Below are 21,914 nucleotides of genomic sequence, written 5' to 3' on the forward strand. Positions count from 1 at the left end.
CAGCAGCAGCAGCAGCAGTAGCAGCAGCTTGCCTGCGCCGGGCGGCCTGTGCAAAGGCTTTCCCGCTCTCTGGCCGCCTCTGCCCCTGCCCCTCCCCCAGCTCCGGCCCAGCCCTCCCCTGGAGAAGGAGCGAGCCAGGCCGGGCCGCCCGCGCCGCTTTCTCCCCTCTCAGCCGCTCCCCGGGAGAGGGCTGCTTTCCCGCGCGCGCCGCCCAAGGCAGGCAAGGAGGCCGCTCGGCCGTCCTCAGCCAAAGCGTGCAGCTCCTAGGCGGCTTCCCTTCCTTCCTCCCCGGCTTCCTTCCTTCCCTCCCTCCCTCGCTCGCTCTCTCTGTCTCTTCGGCGGCTGCCTAGGCTCTCCCCCTCCGCTCCTCGCTTCCTTTCCCTTCCCGCAGCCTGGGCCTCAGCCGTCTGTGCTCTATGAGGTCACTTCGCTTCCCTGGCCATTGACTGCCAGCTCCTTGGTGCCTTCCTTGCAAACCGCCTGCGTGTAGCGCAAGGGGGGGGGTGGGGGCACGCTGAAGCTCCCGTCAAGACCCACCCCGCCCCTTTCCCCTCTCCTCCTCGCCTGCCTGGTCGTCTCTTTCCCCGGCCACTTCAAGTCACTTTCTCCCCCCCCCCCCCCGACCTGCGCGCGTCTTTGCTTGCGGAGGATGCCACGAGGCGTTCGCGCGGCCTCCCCGCTCGCCCCCCTTGCAAGCCTGCAAAGAGTCCTGGAGACGGCAGAGGGGACTGCGGGGCCTGGTTGGGCCCGCAGTCCCCTCCTCCAAGCAGGTATCGCCTGGGAAAGCCAAAGTAATAGATGACCCCGCAGACATAACAAGCAGTCGGTGGCGGCAAATGTTTGTTGTTGCAGCACGCCCTATAACTTCTGGCGATTGTTACTTCGCCTCTGATGAATCCGCGTATTTAGATGTGATTTATTTTTTATTTTGTAGCACCAACAGAAATCCATAAACTGTCGGTTCAGCGCCATTGACTCTTTGATCAGTTACTGGGCTCTCTCTCTCCCCCCCCCCCTTTCCTCCCCGTCAGCGAAGAGAGATTAAAAGCCTTTATTTTCAGCACTGGTGCTACTGCAAAGATCCGTAGCTTCAATTACCCGTCAAAGCGTGCTTGAAAATGTTAGCCTCTTGCCTCTCCTCTATGTCTCGCCCTCCTTTCTTCGAGAGCAACGAAACTTACAGAGCTGCCCATAGTAGCCTCTTAATTAGCCTACAGCGATTTCCGAAAACATTTAGCTGCTGTGTACAAAGGAAATAAAAAAGACATTGTCGACTCGAGAGCGCTCCAGAGTTTAAAAGGGTGCTTCTCTGTAACCTATTGAAATAATTATTGGAGGGGACAACGCCTCCGTCTTTGTCAGAGGACTGGAGTTTGCCTGTCAGATCAGGTTTTCTCTAAAAGAACACCACTCATTTACTACTGGAGGCATTTAAATCTAACCCCATTTTTGTCAAGATCACTGAAAACTTTCTGAAAGAATGAATGTTTTAGAAGCCAGCACAAGCTGGCGGTGCTTTCACAAGCAGGCAGTATGGAAAAACCTGATCCTATTAATTTTTAATAATAACATATATATACGGTAATAATAGTGGGGAAACACCTCTCTGCTTAGATTCTTTTGTAAAGATGCATGGTGTATTCTATACAGGACTGACGCAACTTTAGAATGTTGGACACAACTTCCGCTGATTTACATGTGTGGAAAACATTATCTTTTCTTGGGGGGTGGAGAGTAAGAGCAACTGAAGCATCAACACTGGTCTGGGGGGGGGGAGTTAAAATAAAGAAGTTGAGACATCCAGCTAAGAAGCTGCTATGGAAGGAGTTCCCTTTAATTGTATTGGAAGAATTCTTATAACACATAGTTTATCCTAGGGAAAGTTGACCAGGACAGGTTAAATAATTTAATAAGGATCTGCTTGTAATTATGTTATTTACAAGGGATGACAGGGGTTTGAGGAAGGAACAGGAGCTGATCTCAGAGAAAATGGACGGGTTTGGGTGACCCCTGGAGCATAGAGCTTGAATTATGGAGATGGGGGACTGCGAGGTGAATCTGGACTAGCGGAGAACAAGATGACTTTTCACCTCAACACATTTAACTTTAACATCCCAAATAAACGTCTCCCGAGACTAAATCATCCCTTTTTAAAGGGGGGGTGAGAAAAAAAAGAAAAGAACCTTTGATTCCAAGGACACTAGGAGATGCTCTTTCTTCTTAGTGGTATTATCAAAGTAATCCTCTAAATATTTTTTAAAATAAACTTGAGGCAACACCAGAGCATTGCTGTCCCTTGTCACCTATCTAGTCCCCAAGATCGACCAAACTGAAATCTGGCATCAAGGGGCAGCGAACTAATCCCAGACTTACGATCATAACTATAAACCTATTTCAGTTTCTAAATATTTGTCAATACTATAGAATTTTAATTAACGCGTCAAGGAAATTCAAAGTAGAAGAGGCGAGGCAAGCCCTGAAGAGTTTCAATCCCTCGGAAATGAGAATAAGAAACATAACTCAGTCACTCTCAACTTTTAGAAACACTTAAACTTTCTCACCTGTTTGGTCATTGAATCTATTAGGCGAACATACAGATCTTGTTCCGTTCTAACTCCTGCAAAGAGGATGGGGGGGGGAAGGCGGAAAACAAAACAGAAGCATCATTCCATTAGAAAAATATTGTTGTGAACAAAGTAAGGCACACATCTGACACCAGGCATACTTGAAAAACAGGCGCTATGCACAATGGTCAAAACTCACAGTAAAAGGTCTGTGAATGGGGAAATTCAAATAAAATTATCTAGACAGCAAGTTGTAGTTGTCTGAAACCCGGGAAATACCAGACAGTCGCCTTGACTGAGATAACCACTGTATGTATGTTTCATTAACTGTGGCCTGTGTTGACATAAAGTTGAGCAGCAGAAAAGGACAGCATTAGAAATAAACGTTGATTGCTTGTTTCCTAATATAATTTCCCTTGTAAATATTTGCTAGCCTACTCAAAGGGTGTTTGGATGTGGAATATTTTACATCTGCCACGATGAAGCTAGGCAATCACAATAATTAACATTAATTTGTAAAACTGCTGGGGGGGAATCTCTTAAAACTGATGTTGTGCTGGAACAGATATTGATTTGGGTTTTTGTTTGTTTGTGTGGATTTTTTTTTTACTTTCGACTTCAAGACCAGCTGGTTAATCATGTAAAGTACCATTGACTTATTGATCGTTTATGTTTTGTTTTCTTTCTATGCCATAAGAAGCCTTGTGTTCACAGTCATGTAATTTTAATCTCAAAATCTTTATATCCTTTGTTTATGTTTAAAGACTCAAGAAAGAAACTAACAATTTGTGACATATATGGATGCCCCCCCAAAATGAGATGTTGAATAAACTTACCATTACTGTATAATAGCTGGAGTTTATAATGAATTCCATTGTTAGTTTTTTCATTGTTTGGCTCCTGCAAATAATGACAAATAACTGCATTTAATATGAGGGGGTTGTGCCGTAGGTGGTCTCCGGCAGCTCTCTGTAGCAGTTCCCCAGTACAGTGTCTCGTTTTGTTTAGCCTGCCTTGGGTGGTAAGAGGAAGTTGGCTCGGTAGCGAAAAGGTGACTTTTAGCGGTTAAAAGGAACCGGCTTGGCTGAGCGAACTTCGCCAAGCGCTTTAAAGGCCAGCTCCTGGCACCAGAACTTGGGGGAACTACACGTGGGCTGGACGCCTCTGGAGTCCCGTTAGAACTGGCAGCGTTTAAGTCAAGGTGAAAATTATCTTTAATCGTTTGATTCAGACTTAAATCACATTCTAGCGTGTGGCTTTTTATGAAACGGGAGGTCGGGGGTGGGTTGGGGGGTGGAGGTAACCACACACACACGCACACAAAAAAACTTACTTTCTCTTTTTCCACAAAGTCCACAAAAGCTGTCCTTTCAATCTCCACTGGTTGTCCCTGCCTGTCGTACAGTGCTAAGACGAAGTGGAAAAAATTGGATTTTCTGAGATTGGAAGGCGGCTGTTTCTCGAAATGTGCCCGAGCCAACCCCACACCGCTGCGGGGAGAAAAAGAAGACAACGTCTCGGTGAGAACTGGAGACACCGGAGAAAGACAGAGTGGGGGGACTCAAGGGGTGGAGGTCGGTGGGGGGACGGCTGCCGAGGAAAACACGGGGAGAGGACGGGAATTACATCGGGGAGGGGGGGGGGGGAGAAGGAGATTTCTTGATTTGTCACTATCGCCCTAATAGGATGCAATGAAAGAGGGGCGAGAGAGAGAGGACGGGGAGGGGGGGGCGGTTGGAAACATCGACGCGGAGTTCAGGGAGATTATAATTGATATGGAGGACCGAGGGCGATTTACTGTCGGCACGAGAAACAGCAGAGACGGAGGGGGGAAAGGATCATTTGGCACACGTACCTTTGGGCGGCTGTGTTAGCATCCACTACCCCAGCAGTATGCATCCATGAGCGGACTGGGTTCATTCCACTGCCCAGCGGTTCTTCTTTCATGGTCGTCCCACCTCGTGGTATATTTTCCTGAATCCCAAACATTAAAACAATTTTTGGGGCGAAACCAGCTCCTAACCAAAAGGGGTTACAAACGCTGGGAAATGTCAGCTAACGGGGGTGGGGGGCGGTAGTTGATTGCAGTTTCTTTCGCGGGCGGGCTCTGTGTTTTGTTTTGTTTTTTTCTTCTCCTTCCTCCTTTCCCCGCTCCTCTCCCCCCACCCGCTGGCTCTCTCGCTCGTTCGCTCTCTTCCTCTCTCTCCGTCTCCCACTCTCCTTGGCGACCGGCGCAGAAGAGGCGACTTTACTCCCCGCGATCAGTCGGAGGGAAGCCCAGTTCGAGTCGTCTTGCCGTCTTCAATCTGTCCCGGATTGGCACCACATAAACAATATACTGAGCAGTTCTACTTGGATGGCGTTCCAGTTTGGAGGATTGTTTTTTTTTTCAAAAAGCAAAACAAAAAAAAAAACAAAAAAAAAAACAGCCCACGCTCTCAAAAAAAGAAAACCGGAGGGGTTTGGGAGGGGGGGGGGATGTAGAGAGGTCTCTTAAAAAAAAAAAGTAGAAACTACAGCCGTCGGTATGGCGAGGTTTTGCCTCTCGCCCGCTCGCTCTCTTTCTTTCACAAATAAATAATTTTTGTTGTTTGTTTGTAGAGGCTTCTCAACGTGGTGTCATCCTAGTAAAACAGCGTCAAAAAACCTTCAGGACACTGCTGAATCGACCACTTCTGGCAAGGCTCTCCTGCTCCAAAAGACAAATAAACGAAAAAATGATTACCACGGAGGTGTTCCTGGACACAGGAGAGCTTGGTGAGGGGCCTTTAGCGTCGCGCAGAATGGATGGGAAGCGTACAAAACTCAGCCCTCCATCCCCTAGGAATGGAACCTTTCCCGGGAGCCAAAACTCTAAACCCCCGGGAACGGCGCTGTCAGATTCTGACGTCTGGGAGGCGGGGCCAACACCATATATGGGGGGCAGAGCAAAGCCTCCCTTTAGCCGAGACCTCCACAGCTTGTTTAGTTCTGACTGACTGCTGCAGCCTCGCCGTGCAGCGCACCGCTTCCCCCGCCCGCCCGCCCGCCCGCGCGCGCCTTTATAACGCAGCTGCTTTTTTTATTATTTTATAGAAAGATATACATTATAATATGTATATGCATGCAACACACGCCCGCGCGCGCGCGCCCGCCCGCCTGCCCGCGCTGGCAGCCAATGAAGTTAGCTTTTTAATTTTTTTTTTAAGTCGCTGCACAAAAGACAGCTGGAGCGTCTCGCAATTGCGAAGAACCGCGATCGTTAAAAGACTAATAACCCTAAATATCAACAACAGAGGCCGCGGCGGCTGGGTGCTAGGCGCAAGGCATCACGCAACTGCGCTCCGGCGAAACGCACGTTGGAAAGAGTGCGCAAGGCGTGAGAGTGTGTGGGTGCGTGTGTGTGTGTGTGTGTGTGCGTGTGCGCGCGTGGGTAGGAAGTGGCCGGCCATCAGCAGGTGCAAGCATGTCAGTTATCAGGGTCCTCCCCCCCAGCCCCCTTCCCTCCCTCTTACAGCAATATTTGGATTAAATAGGAGAAGAAAGGAGGTTTCCTGCCTGCCGAAAAGTGACTTGGCCTCGCTGTGGACTTAGTTGCATTAAACATACAAATGAGGTATCTGGTTTAATTTTAGGATGTAAGCCCTGCAAATATGAGAGGTGGTCTGCAAACGACAGAGGCGGTGATGAGTACCCTTTGGCCAGCGGCACCCGGTCACCCTGACACCGGGGCGAAAGCGGGTCAGCTGCGGGGGCACAGCTCGGGCACGCAAACTTTCGAAGAATCTTTGCGCGCAAGGGGAGCGCTGCCAGGAACCGCAGCCCAGCCAAGCACGTCCTGCCGCCGAACCTATTTGGCTTTCCTCTTAAAAAAAAAAAAAAAAAAAAAAAACACCCAACCCCAAAACACAAAACACAGGCTAGAAAGTGATGCGTCCATTGATGTTGATAGTGGGCACAGAAAAGAAACCCGCGAAGAGATCTTTACAATTCAAATTGATGCCTAGTGATGCTTTCCAAGTGACGGAATTCTTCTTTTGCCTTTTAGCTCTTTTCCGGTAACAGGTTAGGAAGACAGATCACAGCATCTTCAAAGCTTAGGTTTTGAGGAATCTTCTGTTGTTGTTTTTTTTTGGGGGGGGATGTTATATCTTGGTAGTGCTAGAATTTTAAAGTGCTAGAGATTAGAATTGTAATAAAGAGTGGAATTGCTAATTACTTGGGAGAGCTAATGCCTGCAGTAAGTAGGAGGAGATGATAGATAGATAGATAGATAGATAGATAGATAGATAGATAGATAGATAGATAGATAGATAGATAGATAGATAGATAGATAGATAGATAGATAGACACATCCTTTTACAACAAAAAGACTCTAGGGATAGACAAAGGGGGTCCAAGGTACTCTTCTAGAGAAGAACAATCCTCTTGTCACCCTTTGATTATGTGTGTGTGTGTATATATATATATATAAGACGACAAGAGGAGTGGAATAAAATGCTTTCCCTGTCTTGCGTGGATTAGGACTCCTTTTTATGTGAATTGGCAGGCTATGAACGTTAATATTTTAATTAATCGATGAAAATCGAAGTCCGATTTGTGTTATCAAGGGACCCCATCCCGCCTCCAAGAGTGGGGAGGTGTGCGCAGAAAGCAATCTATTTGGCTGGTGTTGGGGGTTAATGACTATTGCTAAAGATAAGTGAATTATCAAAGCTGTTGCTCTACCCGATCTCAAAATCCATTACATTGCTGGCCGTCTAATTAAATACGTAAGTATAATAAAATCATATTTTATGACTATTTGAGGGTAATGAGATTAGTCTTTAGAAGCGATCGCCACATATTAAAGATGCCACTGTCTATAGAATGTTAATAACCTTAAATCAAAGTGTATAGAAACTTATTTGTGATAAATTAAAGGGGGAAATCTTGTCTCCACAATAATCCCGGAATGTTACAGTGGGGTTGACTGGAAGATGCAAGACTTCTGTTGAGCCGGTCTTCCAACAAAAGTTCCAAAACAGGTTGGTGGAAGTCTCTCTCTCTCTCTCTCTCTCTCTCTCTGGCATGTTTGTTTTTAATTCCATACACAAAATACCTGTCTTCTTTAAAAAAAAAATCCAGAGTATAGTAAAGGGCTGATCATAGAACATTTTCGAAAACATACTGAAGAATGTTAAAGTTGCTCCTTCCCCGTGCTAACAAAAGCATCATGCTTCAGACCATTTACAGTATCTTTAATTCAGATTACACGCGCCAAGGCGATTTAAATCTGATTACCAAATTAGAAGGTTTTAAAACAAATCCTTTTAAATCTGATACTGTTGACTAAAGGGGGGAGGGAAGGGGGGGGGAAGTTGCATAAGCCCCCGACACATAAGGTAAGGATCCTGCCCGAGAAAGAAAAGAGTTTTAAACCTTTTTGACAACAAATGCAGCTGCCCCGCTATTTTGGACGATATTAAGCGAAAATGAATGCAAATCTGTGTTCAGAAGCCATCTGGCCAGAAATAGGGGAGTCAGCTGCTCTTCACATCAGACTCTGAGGCTGAATCTATTTCAGCTCATTTTCTAGATCATCTGGTCTTGCACCCAAAGCGTGGAAAATACGGTCTTTATAATTCACCAACTTTGTTTCTTTCTTTTGCTATAAGCCACATTCAAGGAGAAACGCGCAATGAATTTTTTTTAATGCCTGCTAGTCTTCGGGGTCATAAGCCAGTGGCTTTGGCTTATGATTTGAAATGGTTTTTTGTTTGTTTGTTTGTTTTTAAATAACCACGCTACAATTTCCAAATGTTTCATCCTGATGGAGGACCTGTACCCTCAGGGCTATGGAAGGAAAGTCTCTGGGAAAACGTGGGACATGTTTTAAGGAGCGTCCGAATAATGCAGGCGGGGAGGGGTTATAGCGTTACTATTAATTTTAAAAGTTGGCTCCTTTTCTCCAAAAAGGGAAACGTGCCCTTTCCTCGTCCATGTGGCCAGAAAGCCTCCGGAGGGAGGCAGGCAGGCAGGCAATGCGCCGTCCTTTGCCGAGAACCAAACTTTTCATGACTTTTGCAACCGGCGAGAGGGAGTCTGCAGGACAGCTCACCCCTAGAACTAGAGCCTGGTGGTCCCCTTTTGGCCTCGGGCTCGTCCCCCTGGAGACAAGGGAAAGAGAGAGCAGGAGGGAAGTGCTGCCCTGGTAGCCCAGCCGCAGCCAGCCTCCTCCAGCCGCTCCCCTCCCCCCTCCTCCCCCAAAAGTCTTGACCTTAGCAAAGTTAGTCATGCAGAAGGTGCTGTGGATTTGAATGAGATTTGCATGTTGCAGCCAAGACCTCCCGAAGTAACGGCCCTCCTCCTCCTTGGAGTATGCGAAGTGTTCCTTTTGTGTGAATTTACGGGGTGAGGCTTCAATGATCGCCCACAAATTTGCATTTAAATAGCGACATCAAGCGATTCGCGTGCCACACACCAGTGGGCTCCCAGATGTCAAGCCGGAGTCAGTCAGATGGCCATTGCCCAGCTGTCCTCCTCAACATCATACCAGAGCATGCCGTGACCTTAAAGGGACAGAGCCCTCCCTTGGCTTTAACCGCCACCCAACCTCCTCTTTCTCTCCCCCCCCCCCCCCCCGCCGGCAAGAAACAAAAACAGACGGGGAACACGTCCGATCTAGCCGGATTCAGAGCGGCTCATTGTACCGCCTTCATCTGCTCGAACCCTGAGAAAGGAAACGGCAGAGTCCCCCATAAATCATGTTTAATTCCCCCCCCCCCGTTAGCTCCTTTCTGTGTTCCCAGCGTAATGACCCCTTGATCAGGCCCTGGACCTGGCTCCCCCAGATCCGAATGGGAAGGCTCATTTCCCCGGGCGGAAAGAAGATTTAAGAGTTCCCCCCTAAACTTTATCATTATCCCCCAGCCTCCTCCCCTTTTGCGTGATCATCCCCGGGGACGATTATCTCCATCAGTTCACGCATTCCCTGCCTGCCAGCCCCCAGCCCCGCACCGGGAAGAGGCATCCCCTATTCCCAAGGGTTCAAAGCCTCCAACTTTCTCCATGTGAATTCTGCCCTGGCGCTCAGCGCCACGCGCCTCTAGCACTTTCCCCAGGGCTCGCTCTCCTCCCCCCTCCCCGCCCAGCACAGTCCATGAAGTAGGGAAAGTTTTTCCCTTTGCGAAAGAAACTTCGGAGGGAGAGGAGTAAAGTTCCTGAGGGCAAGGGGCAAGGGAGTGAGGGAAATGTCTCCAGCGGGAGTCCATCCAGCCCCCCTCCCAATCCTAATGCTGGATCTCGCGCTGCCTCCTGGGAACGGGCCGGATTCGCAGTCTCCGGCTTTCGAAGGGTCCAGCCCCATAGTTCAGTCGGAGTGCTCCTGATTAGGAGTGCGTTTGTTGCCGCTCGGGGAAACTGAGGCCCAATTCCAATGTGTGTTTGTTTCAATCGGGCCACAGCTAGTGTTGGGGCCCTCTCCCCGGGGCCTGATCTGCCAGCTAGAGCGATGGGCGCAAGGCACACCGTCCACGACCGAACCGCCCCATCTTGTTGTAAACTGCAGCCTTGCTCTGCAGAGAGGCGTCCCCCAGTGGGGGTCCCGTGGGAAGAGAGCCCTGGCTTGCCCCAGGGTCCGCATCTCCCTGGGGCTCCAGCCGCCCAGCGCCAGGTGCTCCTCGCTCCTGCTGCAGCAGCGGCTCCGAGCAGAGGTTGGCGGCGGGCCCTGTTCCCGGGGGGCTGCCCAGCTTGGCCTACAGGCGTGCCCAGGGGCCTGGAAGGCATTGGACTTGCCCTTCCGGCGGCAGCGCCTTGGAGTCAACTCACCACCCCTTCCTTCCCCGAACGCACAAGGTCAGCATCCCCAGGGCTCCAACGGAGGGCCCGGCAGCCAGCCAGCCAGCAGCCAGCCTGCGTGGAAGGAACCCGGGCGCCCCGCGCTGGGCCTAGTGCAGGCTCTCGCCTCTAACCGCCAGCCCGAGTTTTAGCCAGCCCGATGGCTGCCGAGGCATGATGAGTAACTGGGCCTCAGGTGCCTTTCCGGGATCCGCTGTGTGTCTAGCCAACCTGAGACACTTTGGGAAAGTTGGGCTTGTTTTCCAGAAGCAGCCTCCCCGTCAAGGAACGGCTGGTGGTGCGCAAAAGACCTGCCAAGTTTCTCAATGAATCCGTGGCGTTTCAAGAAGGGGAGACGGACCAACCAGGTTGCGCTCTCCTGTTGCCAGTGGCTTGAGGGAAACGCAGCGCCAGTTCAGTAGCAACAAGGTGGGATTTGGTCCTGCCCTGCCTGCCACTGGCTTGGCTTCCCTTCCCTGTGTGTCATTTTGCTCTTCTCCTCCTTTTCGCACACTCGTATGGACTGAAAATGGTGGGCACTGCCAGCGGCAGAGGAAAGACCTTTCCCCCTATTAGACGAGTATCTTGAAACGCGCACACCGTCTCCCTGGCTAAAGAGATGCAATTCTCTAAGTAAAGAGATTTCGGTCTCCAAAAAGCGACGCGGAGGTGGGGAAGTTTGATGAACAGCGCCTCCTTGGGTGAGAAGCGGAGATTTTCAGCGCAAACAAGAGCTGGTAAGTAGGGGCGGACAAAAAGAGAGAGAGAGAGAGAGTAGCATCTCTCTCACCCCCTTTCTCTCTCCATCATATTGTCTTGTTGGCATTAATGAAATGCTAGGTTATTCGCCACACTTCCAGAAAATGACTTTCCTCACTCGGAGACTGTTGGGGAGCAATTAGGCCTTTCTGATCCATGAAATGCCACATTTCAGGAAGCTGCCTAAGCAAAACACAAAAGTAGGGTCCCCCCCCCCCCGCTTCCAGTCTCTTCGGGCTCTCTTTGTGACAACTGTTCTGCTTAGGGGACCTGAGTGAGAGATCCGCTGCTCTTGCGCCCGTCTGAACAGACGAGCTCAGGGCTTCTGCGTCTTTAGCCTTTTACTGCAAGAATACCCCCCGCCCCCCCAAAAAAACAAAAAGTGAGTGAGCGGGCCAGGAAAGGAAAGTGCCATTGACTTGGGAATCAGGAAGCTCTTGCTCCAGGCAAGGACCTGGCCAAGAGGGAGGCTGCTGCTGCTGCTGCGGCAGGGAAGCAAATCTCTAACGAAACTCCGAAACGGGCGGTTCATTCAAGGGGACGCGTCGCATTCGCGGAGCGGGGTGGGGGGGCTCCCAGCATTTTCGTTTAGTTCAGCGGACAAGGTGGATTCGTGCCGGTGGGGGCTGGTGGTGGAAGGGGGGCTTGAGAGGCGGGTAGAAGGGAAAGACTGGCCCCAAAACCTTGCTTTGAAGGGGGAACTGGACCCCCGAACTGAAAGGACTGGATGGCCAAGGAAGGAAAGCTGGGAAAGACAGACGGAGCCCGGGAGGGGACTGCGGACCGAAGGGGCGTTTGGCCACTGGAGTTGGCAAAAGCGGGCTCGGAAAGAATTTGGGGGCGCGTCGGGGGACTCGCGAGAGAGCCTCGTTTCCCAAAACAGTCTCCGCCGTTGGAGAAAGGCTAGCCGGAGAGTTCGTGGGCGTTTGTTTTAATGGTCCTTTGTTGTTCTCTCTGCGCCGCGCATCCGCCTTTATTGGTGCACAAACAAACAGGAAAGCGCCTTCCCGAGCCGAAGTTTTGCCCGCTGACCCGTCTTCATTAGTTCGCCATCAAAATCTCCTCCGACTCCGACTGAACAAACAAGGATCGATTCGATCATTTCAGATATTATAATTGGCTTTAATTAAACACACTTCGTTCTAATTAACTCTGAAATTTTAGCATGCTTTGGGACGCCGGTGTCTGATTTGATATTGTCAGTCCAGATGTCCTAATAAAATTCAATCCTCCACTCAAGACTTCAATATTCACTAAGAACAAAATGCAAATTAAATGTAAAACCTAAAGTATCGCCAAAGGTATAATCAAGAAAGGTGTCTCCAAACTTCTCACTTTTTATTACGCCGTAGTTAGAAAATGCAGATTACAGCCTAACAAGACCTCGTCTGAATAATAGAAAACTTAACACTTTCCTGCTCGAACCGGATCGAGCTCTGGGAGCGGGATACTCCCCCTCCCCCACCCACCACGGGGAAGAATCAGAACTCGGTGCTACGCCCGACAACTTCCTCTCGCGAAGTGTGCGCTCCTGTTCGCAGTTTCGCCTAAACCGGGTGGGGGGATTAGGGAACCCCCATCCCACTCCGCCCCCCGAGTTCTCAAACACCCATGCTCTTGGCTGGTGCCTTGATGCCGCGTGAGGGGGAGGGGGCCCATTCTGGCAGCGCCGAGGGCGACTTCCTCGAGCAACGGGAGCTTCGGGACAGATGGTCCAACTCTCTCCACGACCAGGCAGTGAGAGGGCGGGGGAGAGGAGGGCATCTCCAAATAATAATCCAGGGGCCGAGGCTAATTCTTCCCTTCTCTCTCTCCGTCTCCCTCACCGCCCGGGAAAGCAACCCAGAAAGAAAGAGCCTCCATTCTCGGAGGGCCGAGACTTGTCATCTCCCCCCTCCCCGCCACACACACACACACACACCGCCCCTGCCTTGTCAATAATTAAAACCTGAAAAGCCGACCCCCAGCTAGCCAAGTTAGATGACAAGAGTTCCATGGGCTACAGAGACGGTTCCTGGACGGCTGAGCGAGGAGATGACACTTGTCTGCCGGGGAGGTGGGGGAGGGAGAGAGAAACAAGAAAACGGCCCTTTAGAAAGCGGGACTCCTAGAGAGCAAGGTTGGTAGGAAAGGCTCTTGGCGTAGCCCACCTCTTCTCCCCCCACTTTAAGATGCCACTGTTTTCCGCGGCTAATGGAGTCACTTAAAGATGTTGCTAATTTCTCTTTGGAGAGGGGGGGAGGGAGGGAGGGAGAGCTGTGCCTGTGTTGCACACCATGATTTGCATTTTCTTTGGGGTATTGAAATGAAGAGGGAACTGCTGGGCGGTTCGGCTGCCCAGAGCATAGCTGGGGGCCATGCAGATAGAAAAACAGAGAGAGAGAGAAAAGAAGAAAGAAAGAAAGAAACTGGCTGCTCTTCTCGACTATTAATAAGCAATTTGTCCCGCTGAAATTTACATGGCGAGGGAGGGGGAGGAAGACAGGGCGAGCAGCCGGCTGTCCAGGCCGTCGCCAGCTCCTGGCAGGTCTCCTGGCACTGGCCGGACCTGGTGGGCAAAGGGGTGGCCAGGCTCTTCCTAAACCCCCCTCCCACCCCCCGAGATTCACGAAGGCCGTTTGAGGTCTGGTTCTTTCTGGAATCCCGGGCTGGCCCCATAAGTTTAGCTTGGCCCTCTGTTCGCATCTATGCACAATCACCTTTCTCTTTCCCTTTCAAATGGGACGTGTAATCCACCCCTTTCTCTCCCCCCCCCGCCCCCCCACAAGTGCACCAGAGGAAGGGACACCCTTTTTCCGCCCAAGGGTTAACGTTGGACTCTGCATTCCCTCCCGAAGCTCGCGATTCTAGAGTTTTCCAATATCGTCTGAGTCAATCTGAGACATAAACGCAGAGCGATCTTGGGTAAACAACAAGTGCCGGGACCCCTGCCCCGCCCGCAACAAAAATTCCCCCTCTGGCTTTAAAAAGGGAAAGGGGACGGGAGGGAAAGAGGAGAGAGTTTGTGTGGCTGAACCGCGGGCACAGTCTGCCACCTACAGGCCGCTCGGTGGCCAAGCCCGCCCGCCTCCTTGGGAGCAGGATCGCCGGCTAAGAAGCTTCTCAAAAGTACCCCGGCTCCTTCTCCGTGCCGTTTTGCTTATGAAACATTGATTATTTCGTTCTTTGAACTTTTAAAGGTGAGATATTAAAAAGAGAGAGAGAGAGAGAGACCAGGGTGGGAAACCACTGACCCACCACGCCGCGCTTTTCAACTCATAAAAATCTTTGCCATTTTGAGACGCGAGATTAAAAGGGATGAAATGTAAAGATAATACAATTTGATTTGTTAGTCTAACTCGGCGATTTGAGAGTTGATGTCCCCGAAGACCTGCCGAGTTTTTTCTCTTTATTTATTTTTATTAAAACATCAATCTACTCTGGAGCTGGGTGAACTCCGTTTCACCTAGAGAACATAAAATTCTCCATACCAAGGAAATAAGCACCTTTCATAAATCAACAGTATTCCTGACAGATCGATCAATTTTTGGTTGTTAATCCGAAAGGAGGAGTTTTAATTGCTTCCACTATGGGGTGTCCCCCCTCCTTCCCCCAGTTCAAGCACCTTTGACGTTTGCCAGCCCCTTCGCGGGACTCCGCTCTGGGTTGAGGACCAGGATGGAAAACCAAGGCACACCTTTCCCACCAGTCCCGTCTCCAATCACCCCCCGCCAGCAGCAGCGCCACAGCCCCAGCTTGTCCCCATCAAGGGGTGGGGAGACCGAGGAGAATACAACACCCCCCCCCCCCATCTCCGACACAACTTTCGGACCACCCTCCAAACCCAAAGCCACCTGGCAAAGTTTGCCGAGGACGCCTGACGCTGGCTCCGAGCGCGAGAAGCACCCAGCGCGCAGGGGCAAGGAAAGCGGAGGAGCCCACGCCCGCCTCCCGTTTGATGCCTGCGACCCAGTGAGGATCAAGGGGAATCGACGGCCGCAGCAGGCACGCAGGCAGCTGCCCCGCCTGAGCCCTCGGCCCCCGTGCCTAATTAGAGGCAGCGCAGGACCAGAAAGCCAGCCTCTCTCTCCCCCCTCCCTCCTTTGCCCACCCAGCCAGCCCTCCCTCCCTCCTTCCCGCGGGCCACTTCGCCTGCCTCCTCCCGGAATCAGGACCACACCTGAGACTGGAGCCCCCGCAGAGAGAAGGGAGCAGGCGGGCGGAAATGCTGTAGGAGCAGGGACAGGCAGTCCCCGGTCGTCGCTTACCTTCCGTGGCTAATTAGGCACTGGGCCGGGTGGTTGGGGTTCACGCAAGGAGTGTTTATTGTGGACGGGCAGGCGGGCGGGCTGAGGAGCGTGTGTGCAGCCGGGCTATTTAATACATTACTTACCCTACGACAGCCTCGGGAAAGCTCCACGGGGCAAAGGGATGTGAGGAAGCGCAGCAGTGCGCAAGCGCCCCCCCCCTCCGTCGGAGCGGGAGGGAGGTGGGAGCTGCAAGCGAATGGGACTGGGGGAGGAAGGCGGGCGAGGGTGACGGGGGGCGTGCGGAGGAGTTCGGGGAAAAGGCAGCCGAGAGAGTCCAGAAAGTTTGGTGCGGAAGCTGGCCCGGGTGAAGGAGGAGGAGAAGGAGGAGGAGAAAGGGGGTGCGGGAAGAGGGCCCGGGGAAGGGCCAGGGAGGGAGATCAGCACCGGGACAGCGGACCAAAAGGCGGAGGGCGGCTGGGGCCTCTGAAGGGCGGTGTAGGAGGATGGGAGTGGCGCTTAGCAGAGGGGGCCCAGCAGCGTGTCCCTTGAATCCCCCACGCCACTCCGCTTATTTTCAAGGTGCGACGTCCACAACGCCACTTCCCCGAGACCTGCCTCTGAGCGAAGAGGAACTTTTAGTCCGGCTTAGTGGGGGCGGAGGAGAGTAGTTAGTTCGGATTAATTGAGGCGATGCCGCGCGAGGATGGGTCTGTGGCATAGAACTGGCTTCGGGAATGGACGGCTATTCCACTGGAAGGAAGGCAGGCAGGCATCTGTACGCATTGACTATCCATCCAGTTCTTCTGTCCTGAATAAGTTTCTCGCTCTCCTTTCCCTTCCCCTTTCTCGTCCCTTCACAGCTGGTTTGGGTCTTTCTAAACTTTTTAAAACTCCACTCATAATATTGGGATCTTACTGTACCCTCCCGTCGCCCTTAGAGAGCTCGTCTCTGGGACATTCCCGTTTCCGGCTGCAGGAGTTTGAGACTGGTCCAGTTACTTTTCGCGCGGAGTAGAAAAAGTGCCCAAACCGGCGCGCCCCAGGGGTGGCAAGCAGTGCATGCGGTCGAGCACGCGTGTCCCAACGCAGGCTGGCAGGTGCTTGGTGGAGGGCTCCCGCGCGAGGACAGGATCGCAGGCATAGCAAGCGGCATTCGGCAAATCCGCCCCCTCCAGTTGCCACGGCTCAGGCGCCCAGCGCCAGCCTAAGACCTCCTGAGAAGCCTGAAGGCGCCACCCCTTCCCCGGTTCCACAGCCATCTCCCCCTGGCCACGGGCCTTCTCTGCAGCCGGCTAGCAACTGGTGGGTTTGTGCCAGAGCTAGGCATTTGATCAGCCCCCAGGAAGAGACTGGCGCGAGAGTTGGGTTGATCGCCCTGTTCGGCGTACACGGGTTACAACGCCCCCCTCCCCTCAACCCAGCCGAACCGGACAATGGATCCGTTTGGACCGGGCAAAGACGGGCTTTCCCGGACGGCCCTGTGGAGCAAGGCGGAGGACTCCGGCCGGGAGAGGCGTGGGACGCACGCCACAGCGAAGCCCTGTTCCGAAAGGCAGGCTTCTTTGGAAGCAAGCCCCACTGCAACCGACTGGGCTCACTTCCAGGGAAAACTGGGCTCGAGGAAAGGGACCTGTCTCCCCGTCGAGCTTCAGCCACGGCGATAGCAGAGGGCACGCGTCGCTGCAGAACTCAAGTCCTGTCGCGTGACTCTCTCTCTCTCTCTCTCTCTCTCTCTCTGTCTCCGGCGCGCCTAAACACGCCGGGAAGGAAACCCCAAGCGATAGGAAATCAATGGCATTGGGACCGGGGCGCCGGGGGGGTGGGGGCGGCTCTATGAAAACGCCTACGAGGGGAAGTGATCTCGCAAGAGATCCACCAGCGAGCTAAGCGCAAACCCCGGGCTTTAAGCCGTTGAGTTCTTCAGGAACTAAATACACTTGATTTTTTTCACACACATTCTTGGACAAATTCTGTCTAAATCCTTTGGTTTAAGCTCTTTGTGAACTGGGATTAGTCATTTTTCTTTGGCACCGATCTCATTGTAAAAGTATAGCCCAAGGATTTTTTTTAAATCACCATTTTGGATTTCCTATTCTGAATACACTGCCGTAATTCACACCAAATTCCATTTTTAGAAAGCAGAGTGTTTTTTAAAAAATGCTCGCAGAGCTTTATGAAGTCAAGGAAATTCAGATTTTTACTGTGTGTTTCTTTATTTCGGGGGGGGGGGGATTGGTGCCCAGTGCAAATCGATTTTTATCGCAGGAGAAAGGAGCAGTTTTTCCCCATGCCAAATTGCCTTCTCTCCTGACAACGCTTCTCACCTGACAACGCTTCTCACCTGACAACCAGCAATGCACCTCCTTCAAACTCCCCCCCCCCCCCCCGTCTATTGTGCTTTTACAATACAGTTCAGGACCAGGAGCACATTTGTTTCTCTAAAACTCTGAAAACTTAAAACCAGAAACAAAACTGTACTCACATTTGGATGCTTTATAGAGGAGGACAGACCATAAACTAAACTCTTTTTTGTCTCAAGGACAACATTTGGTAAGTGGTATGAATCACCCCCCCCCCCATATAGTCCAATAAATGCTTACACATCAGTTGTCATTTTCATCAACACAGTAGGGGGGAAATAAGTCACAGTTTAAGGAAGGTATAGCTGGTTGCTAGGTGGAGTAGACCAGAAAGCAGATGCAACCCCCCCCTTCATCGCCCCAGTATTAATAATTACATGGTTGAAGAGTCAGCTGATCTGAGACACAGTGCAATTAATGTAACTTGGAAGGGGGAAAAACATTCTTCTGCCTTAGTTGTTCAGGGAGTAGAGGAAAGCCCCACACATTAGGTCTCTATAATCAAGGGTAGGTGCCAGACAGTGGCTCATTTAGCTACAATCCCTAACAGAGATTTACAGAAGCAATGCTTCTGTCCTGCTTCTCAGGATTATCCAGCACATGCTGAGAGCAAAAGAACATCCTTCATTCAAATGGATACACTGGGCATCCAATCTGATCCTATAAATGCTACCTGGAAGTAAGCCCTCCTGTATTCAGAGCATGCTGTACTGCTAAATTAGCAGAACCATAAATTTGTATTTGCTGTCAACATATCTGGCGATGGCTCGCAAACAAATTGTCTGATGCTTGTGCTATGTCTGGGATAGTTTTAAAATTCCTCTTCTTTCTAATTCAGCATATACAAGTGGAAAGGAACTAATTCAACAGAGCCTGTCTGCTGATATAGTTATTGTCACTAATTAGAATAGAAAGGCTAGGAATTGAAGTCATATTGAAAAGTTGTCAATCTTTACCCTGTTGTCTGATGTTGCTTATTTCAGTTCCAGTAAGGTAGCAAAGGTGTAGGAGGAGGAGTTGGTTTAAATGAACCTTCCCTTACTCTCCCAATAACAGACACCCTGTGAGGTTGTGGAGCTGAGAAAGCTCAGAAAGAACTGCTGTAACAGAAATGTGACTGGCCCAAGGTCATTCAGCTGGCTGCATGTGGAGGAATTAGGAATCCTACCCAGTTCCTCAGATTAGAGACCGGCACTCTTAACCACTACAGCAAGCTCAGAGCAAGCAAAGAAAAAGGGAAGACAGTTTGGCAAACAGGTACCTGACCAGGATGTCATCCAACCACCAAAGTTTGCTGATGTGCACATTTCTTATACTAACTCTTGCTCTTCAGGCAGATTTCCCCTCCTTGCTGTGACTGTTTCCACCATGATACTTTTGAAGCTATATATACTGTATAAAACTATATGCAACCCAAACCTCAGAAATATGAGTTTAGTTCTATTTCAATAAACCACTAGAGCAACTTTCTCAACCAGGGTTTCATTATACCCTGGGTTATCTTGACAGCCCTGAAAGGGTTTCCCTAATGGGTGGAAGGTAAGTCAATTTTTATATATTTTTGAAATTTGTAAAACATTTATTGGGTGATATGACCATATATGATCATGTTGAGCTACCCCCTCCTCTCAAAATAGCTGGCCATGGGCTGGGAGGAGGTAAGAAGGAGAGGAACCCGAGGTGGACCTGTACATAGCTGTGCTTCCAAAATATATTCTTCATGATCACACCACTTCTGGGGGTTCTTGACACCTGAAGAATGTTTCAGGAATGAGATTTTTTAAAAAAATGTTTGGTATCATTTATGGTGTCATAAAAGTTTGGTTGGTGAAACCTGGCCAGTGTTTTCTACACTGTAGTGTAGAATTAATTTACTTTAACTTTGAATTTACTTCACTGGCAGGGAATCATGGAAACTGTAGTCCATGGGCATTTGGAGGGCTGCAGTTTGACTACCCCTGGTTTAAAACATATAACAACACACATGAAGGGCTATGAATGCTCAGATTAATCAGAGCACTAAAGAACACCGCTGAAACCTTTACACAGCCAGAAGCTCAACAGGATTTCTATATAGGACAAGAAATGTTTATTTGTGTTGGTGGGTGTGGGGGGTGCCAGAAGGAAGAGACATCTCAGAGGGGAATTTTGTTTAATCATTTAAGTGTTCCACATAGCAGAGTTTTCCCCTGTGAGGCCTGCTCTTTTCTGGTAGTATCCAGTGTACTAAGAAATGTAGATCATTATATTGCATTCAATTCTGAACATCATGTTTATAGATGGTTTTTCTCATGTGCAGAAATGTTGTTTTCCTTCAGTATGTAGGCAGCTCCAATAAGAAAGAGGGAAAGGTTGTCTTAGCCCTTAATCATTGGAGGGCCATGGAGGGCCAAATCGCGTGTTGTCTCCTGCCCACAATTGCAGGATAGTAAATTGTGCTTTTTGGCCCCTTTACACTCTAAAACTTTCCTGCATTTTTATGCTGCCGCGTTGCATCTTTTAGCCTCCTCACTACTGGAAGGAAAATATTAAGAGAGAGCAATGAGTTCTTTACTCCCCATGCAGAGGTGGCGATTGCAGCTTGGGTGGGTGGGCAGGTGGACAGACTGGGGAGAGTGTCCTGCCGGTGCCCAGCTGCGTCTTCCTACTCCCCCTGCTGGGATTTCCATCAACCCCGCTTCTCCCCTGGATGCCTCTAACCACTGCCTCCTTTACCCTGTCGGGCTTTGCAAATTGAGCCGGGACGCAGTGTGGTGGGGAGGGTGGGCTGAGTGCCGGCCTGGTAGACAGTGCAGTCCAGGGGTTGTCTAGGTAGCCCTCCAGGATCCTGTGCCCCCTGACTAGGAGCCCTAAAGCATGGAGGGGGAAGAGGAAGGAGCACAAGTGGGGGCAGGGCAGGCCAAGGGAATCAACCAACTCTCCGTGAGCTGAGAAGAGTGGTGGTGGCAGCCTAGCAGAGAACTGGGAGAAGCCCAGTCCTGTTCCTGTGTGCCCCCCCAAACCAGGCATCCTCCCCACTGCCCCTGGACAGCCACTGGTTGCTGGTGGGATTTAGAGCTTCCTCCACATGACATCATCTGCATTCTGAGGCTGTCCAGGGGCTGGCTCAAGTTTTAGCCAGATTTGCCTTGAGAAAAGGGAAATTGCCAAAACTGGAGTTGCCACTTGTTATCTTGCTTATATCAGGGAGGAACCAGAGGCAAGCCTGAGTGGAGGAAGAAACATGCAACAGTCCCTGCAGTGTTTAGCCCACCCTTGCACCCACCCTCCCCTTCCATTTCCTGTTCCAAGAATATTTTTTTTAATGGCATGATTTATGTTGCTGCAGAACCACAAAGTTTTGCTGCATAAGTTAAAATAAAAATGTCCCTAAAGTTTCCATAGTCTTTTTGGTATTGGGCCAGCAAAACACAGTCCCATTTGTGTTTTCTGGCAAAGGTGAATAAATGGGGAATGGGTGGAGGAGTGCATGATGAAACAGCCCTTTCCGGATCAGCTAGGTATCCGTGCTCTTTGTTTTTAAGCCTACTATTTGCACACAATCACACTTTAAGGTCCAGTTGCCATGTCCAGCCTCTCACAACTCTATCCACACATAAACAGAGTCTGAAACACCACAAATCTGAGAGGGGGGGATGCTTTACTGTTGTGGCATTTCTCCATAGCAATGCGGAAGTGTTGGTTTTTTATTTAAAAGGCATTTACATTGTGGCATTACTGCATAGCAATGTGGAAGTGCACTTAAAAAAATAATAATTTTGGGGCTCAGTGGGGAAACGGATGTTTGAATCCCTGAGACAACTGCTGTCCTTTGATTGGTGGCTAGCTGTGATTGACAAGTCAAGGAGCAGGGGGAGAGGTTCAACTTGTTTTCCCTTGCTGCCTTGTTGGGAGGCAAAAAGTCAGGACAAGGCAGAGAGAAAACGTGGAGAGGTCTCCTGTGAGGAGGCTTGCAAAAGCGCAGCTTACAACTGCGCATTTGCAAGCAGGATGCAGCGCAAGTTTTGTACCTCTATGCAGAATTGGTCTTAGTATCATTTCTGAATAGGTTGGCACTTCGGAGCACAAATAAATCAAGATATAAAGAATCTATTATCTTATTTACTTAGGAAGGATGGCTGAACAGAGTAGTAGCAACAACCCCCTCATTCTACTACTCATTTTAGCAGTTACACCAGGGAGCCTTAAAAAAAAAACCTTACAAT

General features: G+C 50.3%; 1 protein-coding gene and 1 long non-coding RNA gene across 9 annotated transcripts in view; one reads left to right on the top strand and one right to left on the bottom strand.

Moving 5' to 3' along the window:
* Positions 1 to 15,495, bottom strand: part of EBF3 (EBF transcription factor 3) — a 202,091-nt gene extending 186,596 nt beyond the window's left edge. For 4 of the 8 annotated variants that reach the window (XM_077350129.1, XM_077350126.1, XM_077350128.1 and 1 more), the window contains exons 1-4: positions 4,420 to 5,465; positions 3,898 to 4,054; positions 3,401 to 3,464; positions 2,562 to 2,617 (exon numbers count right to left, since the gene is read on the bottom strand). In XM_077350129.1, the coding sequence (XP_077206244.1) occupies positions 2,562 to 2,617; positions 3,401 to 3,464; positions 3,898 to 4,054; positions 4,420 to 4,553 (411 nt within the window). In that variant the 5' untranslated portion in view covers positions 4,554 to 5,465. Of the gene's footprint in view, positions 1 to 2,561; positions 2,618 to 3,400; positions 3,465 to 3,897; positions 4,055 to 4,419; positions 5,467 to 15,367 lie in introns of those variants that run through there. The other 4 variants (XM_077350130.1, XM_077350127.1, XM_077350124.1 and 1 more) reach the window with 3 other exon arrangements.
* LOC143843668 (uncharacterized) lies at positions 5,182 to 7,054 on the top strand. The gene is made up of 2 exons (XR_013233641.1): positions 5,182 to 5,321; positions 6,179 to 7,054. It is a non-coding gene; the product is annotated as an uncharacterized LOC143843668 (long non-coding RNA).
* Positions 15,496 to 21,914: the final 6,419 nt, after the last annotated feature.

This window comes from Paroedura picta, chromosome 8 (assembly GCF_049243985.1).
Source record: "Paroedura picta isolate Pp20150507F chromosome 8, Ppicta_v3.0, whole genome shotgun sequence".
Taxonomy (NCBI): domain Eukaryota; kingdom Metazoa; phylum Chordata; class Lepidosauria; order Squamata; family Gekkonidae; genus Paroedura; species Paroedura picta.